The sequence below is a fragment of the Mastomys coucha genome, unplaced genomic scaffold (genome assembly GCF_008632895.1).
Source record: "Mastomys coucha isolate ucsf_1 unplaced genomic scaffold, UCSF_Mcou_1 pScaffold6, whole genome shotgun sequence".
In the NCBI taxonomy this organism is placed as follows: Eukaryota; Metazoa; Chordata; class Mammalia; order Rodentia; family Muridae; genus Mastomys; species Mastomys coucha.
This window is the reverse complement of record NW_022196912.1, coordinates 75,934,058-75,941,021: the sequence shown is the minus strand read 5'-3', so window position 1 is coordinate 75,941,021 and position 6,964 is coordinate 75,934,058. Positions and strand designations below refer to the sequence as shown.

The 6,964-nt window shown below is 35.9% G+C and overlaps 1 protein-coding gene across 1 annotated transcript in view; it reads right to left on the bottom strand.

Annotated features, from left to right (window-relative positions):
* Positions 1 to 3,359: 3,359 nt before the first annotated feature.
* LOC116081035 (igE-binding protein-like) overlaps positions 3,360 to 6,964 on the bottom strand; it is a gene marked incomplete at its 5' end in the record, with an annotated part of 22,162 nt that continues 18,557 nt past the window's right edge. Inside the window, one exon of the mRNA XM_031357719.1 lies at positions 3,360 to 3,425. Coding sequence (XP_031213579.1) covers positions 3,360 to 3,425 — 66 coding nt within the window. The remainder of the gene's footprint in view (positions 3,426 to 6,964) is intronic.

The window sequence follows — 6,964 nt, the reverse complement described above, 5'->3', positions numbered from 1 at the left end:
GGGCTTGTTAGAGCACCTGGGAGTGCAGCAGCTTCCTTTGGGTGTTGTGGGACTGGCTGCAGAGCTTGTGCCAAGGTCCCTCAGGACACTAGCCACAGAGACTGGAAGGAACCCGAGCCACTCTGCTGGCAGAGTTGCTGTGTGCCTGGTCCCCAAGGTTCCAGTTACTCCTGGTGTTGGGACAGATGTTGGGTCCTCCTCACCTCTGATCCTGAGATTGTCATAGTGATTGGGAGTAGAGCTTCCTCTGGGTGTTGTGGGACTGTGTTATTGTACATATTACCAGAGGAGAAACTTATTCAGCAGCCCAGCTACAAACCTCTTGAGCTATAAGGGTATTCTTTTAAGCCTGATGTGTTAGTGAATGATGACACACACTTTTAAAAGTATTTAACCAATATATCAACACAGTTTGAGTGGCAAGAAATCTCAGATAAAACCAAATACTACTCTTCTGCCAAATGACTATAGCAGTAAAATGATCCCTGATGACAATCTACTACACTAATATATCAGGAAGGCCTTGCACAGTCATCATCAGAAATGCTTCCTCCTACAACATAGCACATGGGAAGAAATACAGAGACTCACAGCCAGATTATATATATATATATATATATATATATATATATATATATATATATATATATAACCGATAAATTATAAATATATATTCTCTTTTTACCCTAGATGTCCTTTGAGTATATATTATGATTTTTTATTCTGTAAATGTAAATGTCAATTTTATTTCCTAAGAAGGGATGAAATGAGAGCCATACCAAATCCTTAGAACTTCCTGATTTGGGCTGAGTCCAGAGTGTTTCCTTCTCTCTTCTAAGTATTCCTAGGCCTAGGCCTGGAAGCCTCTAGCCTCCATAGTATCTAATCTTCTGCAAGCCCTGACCTCGAAGGCTTCAGCCTCCAGCTTCTATGTGGTAAACTAGGCCTAGAATGCTTCAGCCTCTGAGGCTTACTGCTGCAGAAACTCACTCTTTCTAACTCAGCTCTTCTGGCTGAAATTCCTTTCCAACATGACAGATTCAAATTTGCTTCTCTGCCTTCTGACTTGATTACTCTGCTTGGAAAGACTGCCTCTGAGTGTCATGAACTGAGATCCAAATGCCACTGAAATGAACTACTGAGCATAACTGAATCCCCCCCCCCAAATGAATTGCTCTGAACTGAACTTTTCTAACAACTGCACACTGAATAGAATTTAATTGAATTCTCTCTCCCTCATTTCTCTTACTCATCACTTTGACTACCCCTCAATTTGACTAAAAGTGTCTATTAAAGGCATGTATTCCAACTAAAGGGATAAAAATTGTGTATTCCAACCAGAGAGATTAAATGTTGTTGGTGTGTCTACATTCCAGGACATCTTATTTTTGGATGTGATCCCTTGCCAGAGAAGTCATACTGCTACATTAAAATTTAATTTACAATTAAATACACAATTTAATTTTTTATGGGATTTCTGAGGGTGGGAAGCATTTGGAATCCTCATCTTCATCTGTTTCTTGTGCCATTTCTTGGGCTATTTTTCTTCTGTTGTTTCTGTCCTATTCTAATGTCTTAGTTTTATTATTTATCTTATTATGATTTATTTTATTATTATCTTTTAGAAACCTGTTTATTTCCTGATAAGAGACAGAAAGAATATGGGTTCAGACTTGGGGTGGGTACGGAGAGGAACTAGGAAAAGTAGGTGGAATGGATCACAATCAGAATATATTATGTGAGAAAAAATTTGTTTGATAGAAGAACAAGTCAACAACTAAAAATGATTTTGATACTACTTTTGTTTTACTTAATTGTTTACTTGTCTGTGTTCATGTTTTCATGCCCACATCGTGTATGTCATACCTGTTTTAACAGTGAGACGACAAGACTGGAAAGTTTTTTCTTCTTTCTATCAGTTGGATCAACAGTAGCATGGATTCTCAGCCTTAGGAATCAGTGCCCTTACTTACTGAGGTGCCCTACAGGTTTGATGTTAGGATGCTGAATGTGATTTTTTCTTTTCTTTTTTTTTTTTTAATTTCTTTCCAGTGCAAACTGAACTAAAGAATTTATATGTACATAAGTATGTTATAAACAGATACTAGCTATTTAGTTTTTCATTAAAAGTCTGAAAAATAATATTACTTTTGACTTTGCATAGTAAATTGAATTGACATTTGTGTATAGTCTAAGAATTTATAGTGTGAGTTAAATATGTTCACTCTCATAAGTCACTATTCCACCAAAAAGCCAAAAAAAAAAAAAATGCATGAAGATTTATGGAAAAAAATAATTTTGAGATGAGAACACTTATGAACTAGATGATTTGCCTTAGACTAAAGATATTTAATCTACATATTTAAATAAAGTATTTATGACCCTTCAAACTAACCTTTAAATATTTTTGAATGTTTATTGGAAAGCATTAATTTAAAAATAGAAACGTAGTACAAATACATAAATTCGATGAATTTTTTTTAGTGACATTCATTAATATTCATGGACAGACAAGGTTATTCAAGGTAGCTGTGTCTTCATAGGACACCAACTCAAGCACAGGCAAGAACTCACAGAAGTTTCATCCCTAGAGCTCCCTGCACAATTACATAGCTCCACTACAATCTTCTCCACCCACAACCTGTTATGTATCCTTGTAGACTTCCCAACTTCTGCTTCCTGGTAAGTCCCTTGAGTTTCTTCTTGTCAGCCCCTTCAAGAGATTATGTTTCATTTAAAAGGAAATAGCACAATAACCATGTCATAAAACATGATATTGATTAAGTTAAAAAAAAAAACAATGATATGTATAGTAATACCAAATTCCAGTGCATTATAGCAATATGGACACATGTTGAAGCTAGAAGTGTTATTTATAGTAGAGGATAATGTAAATATAAATCTAATGTAAAAATAAAAGTATTACTGAGAAGGTGCCAGGGAAGCCAGGTCCAAGGTGCACGTTTCTCCTTAGACACTGATAGGCTGAGGCAGGGAGATCACAAATTACAGGCTATCATGAGACAATACCACAATATAAAACCAATATTATAATACATTGTATATAATTTACAATTAAGAAGACTATAAATAAGTAAGTCTCTGTATAATACTTTAAAAATATTTTCTTTCCATGAAATTATTTCTATAACAGAGTTTGTGGCATTAGTGTGTAAAATTATTATAACATGAATCAGAAAAATCTCATTAATTTTATAGCATTATATTTTTAAAAATGCAACTTATACAAAAGAGTCTTTGTGTCACAATAAACTATACCCTGGCATAGTCCACATGTGTGTGTGTTTGTGTGTGTGTCTGTGTGTTTATTATATATATATATATATCCATGTATGTTTTTAAAAATAGTATCTTGTCCCCATGTCCTCTCCAGTCACAGTGATAAAGCACTTTAACAAAGGCAACTGTAAGGGAAACAAGGTTTGTTCAGTTTATAATTTCAAATTTTAGTCCAACATCAGAGAGAGAGAGAGAGAGAGAGAGAGAGAGAGAGAGATCAAGACAAGAACTTAGAGCAGACAAACACATCATCAGTCTAGAGCAAAGAAAGAATGTGTACACGCACACAAGATACCCATCTGCTTTTGTCCATTCTTGTACAGTCCAGGACACAAACCTAATGAATGGTGTCACTCACAGTTGACACCACACTCATAGTGGGCTGGTTCTCCCTACCTCACTCAGTTAACTAGATCATAACCATACTTGACAGACATGATCACAGGCCAATTGATCAAGAAATGTACTCATCTAAAATTTTCCTAGGTGATCCTGGATTACATTAAGTTGAATTAAATCTAAACATCACACACACACACAAATACACACACACACGCACGCACACACACATACATATAAACACATATCATGCATAGTTATAAGTAAATCATATCAATAATATATGTGATTCCTATAAATAATTTAGTACATACTTCACAGACTCTGTGAAGAGACACAATGACCAAGACATCTCTTATAAAGAAAAAATTAATTATGGTTGTCTTAGAGTTCAGAGGCTTAGTCTATATCATCATGATGGGAAACACCACAGCATCCCAGTAGACATGGTACTGGAGAAGAAGTTGGGAGTTTTACATCTTGATGTAAAAGCAGCTAAAGGAGACTGTGTTCCACACTGGGTGGAGTTTGAGCAAAGGAGACCTCAAAGCCTGCCCCTACAGTGGCAAACTTCTTCCAAAATGGCCACAACTACTCAAATGAGGTCACACTTCCCAATAGTGCCATTTCTATAGGCTAAGCCTACAAACATGTAAGTCTATGAGAATCATATATATTCAAACCACGACAGGTCTTAGAAGGGCACCTAAATTATATGTTTTGGGCTGAAACATTCACATACTTTTTCTAAAATGCATATCTACTCTAACTAATACTTGAAAACTAATTTTGAAAACCTATTATGATTTGTAGCATCTTAAATTTGGGCTAAAGATATTTTATTTAGTCAGCATTCTCAGCATTATTGGCTCCCCTTGCTTTATATCGCATCATTTGCTCGTTTTAGTACATGAACTCAGGAATGTATTTAGGCTGCAAATCTTGACAGTGAAAGATTTGTGAATATAATAGAGCTATAAAAATGAAGCAAAGCATAATAATAGACAGAGACATTGTACAAAACATCACAGAGCATAGTTAAGAAAGTGCTGCCTATTTTTATAAAAAGTTGTCATTGTGGAATAACACTTTGTAAATTAGATAGAAAAATTAATGTGCAGTCATCCTCTAGTTATTTTAGAATAATTATTCTAGAGTTAGAGCATATAAGGAAAATAAGGAAGAAGGATTTAATAAATATCTCTAGAATTTTCTGTAAGTTTAAATCAGATAAAGAACTGAAACCCATCTCTTCAAAATGGAAGTCAAACACACTTGGAAGAACAGCAATATCAACCAACCAGACCCCTCAAAGCTCCCAGGGCCAAAGCCATCAACAAAGGAGTACATATGGAGGGGCCTATGTCTCCAACCACATATGTAGCAGAGGATGGCCTTGTCAGACATCAATGAAAGGAGAGACCTTTGGTCCTGTAAAGACTCAATGCCCCAGTGTAGGGGAATGCCAAGATAGGGAGGCATGAATGTAGATGGGTGGGTGGGGATGCACCTTCATAGAAGCAAGGGGAGGGAGGATGAGATAAGGGGTTTCTGGAGAGGAATCCAGGAAAGGGAATAATATTTGAAATGTAAATAAATAAAATAACACGAAATATAAATAAAAACAATATCTAATAAAAATAAATAAATTAATTAACCAGTAATTTTTTTAAAAAAAGGAAAGAAAAGAAAAAGTGATTTATTCTCACTGTAGTATGTACTCACATGTACTTACTAAAGGATTCTTTAAGTTAAAAAAATACACATGCATATAATATTCAGAGTTGTAAAAGATTATACAACTAAGTCTAGTAATCTCTGAATAACTCTCACTTTTAGCCCAACTTTAAAAACTATTTGTTTTCAATGTTTATCAATGTTTTTTATTATTTTTAATTAGATATTTTCTTTATTTACATTTTAAATGTTATCCCCTTTCCTGGTTTGCCCTCTGGAAACCCCCTATCCCTTCTCCAGTCTCTTAACTTTAATTTTAATTTTTATACTACTTGCTAACTTTTAAAATATGAAGACATGTGCCTGTGGAATAATGTATTTGTAAGTCTTACATGCCTCACTGTGTCAAAGAGGAAATGATTACTCTTTTATAACACAATGCTGCTTTTCCCACAAGACACTATTTTAACCACACCATTTATTTATTTCATTCAGTGTTAAAAGAGGTATTATTTAATATAATATGCAAAAATTGATTATATAACTTCATGGAAGTATGAACAAAAATAGGAGCACTGAGCTTTGTAATTGGTACTAATAATTGAGAATTAATCATGTCAAAATAGATTGATTTTTCTGGACTTAAATTTTTATACTGCTTTCTCATAAGTTTAATCTATCATTTTTAAATTGGACTTATAAACCATGCCTTGGTATCTGAAAACCAAAATAAAATGAAAGTGAAACTTTTTTGCTCATTAAATATCACTTTTTTGCCAAGATTAGAAATAGATATACTGATGTCCTTCTTTGTTAATTTGCTTGGATTTGTTGTTATTGTTCTTGTTGTTGTTGTTTTTAATAGTATAGAAGAGTTCATTCTCTATTCATGGAGTAATATAAGTAATAATATTCATGAAAGGGTAATAGAGACAGAGAAATGCAGAGAGAGAGAGAGAGCAGAGAAGTAGAGGCTGGCCGTGAGCACTTGGGGGTGGGAAGGATGGGGATAAAAAGGGAGCGGGAAGGAGAGGATAGACATAGAGCAAGAAGTCAAGAGAACGCAGTTGGATTTTTGAATTAAAAATCCCTTTATTAAAGAAAGGTGTACATTTACTAGTTGAATGTAGCCCGCACAGTCATCTCGCCAGCAAGAAGACACACACACACTAGGATCCTTCTAGAGCAAGCATTTATTGCATCATGAAGAGGAAGACCCTGAGCCACTAATCGGCACTGCTTATATATACCACAGCGCGGCGTGTCCGCCCATGATTGGCTGTTTGCTTATCACCCCATGTGACGCCCCGGGATGGGCCGTGACTTGGCACCTTTTCACTCTACGCACATGCGCAAACAGTTGTTTACCAGGAGTCGAAAGCGGATGTAGGCGCCATCTTGTCAAGGCGAATGCCTCTCCAGCTCTACCGCTCTCCACATCTCCCCGTTTTGGTTTAGTTAAAAGGGAAGGCCAAATATAGCAAGTCAGAGAATGCTTTTGCTCTGCCAGGGCCCCTGTCTTAGGTCATTCCGCATCAAACCTGCAGCCTTACCCGTCATGAGATTACCCCCCACCCCCACCTCCACCCCCCCACCTGAGGGCTCCGTGTCTTAGGTTGGTCTGCATTTGGGGAAGGTTGCCTGTCTC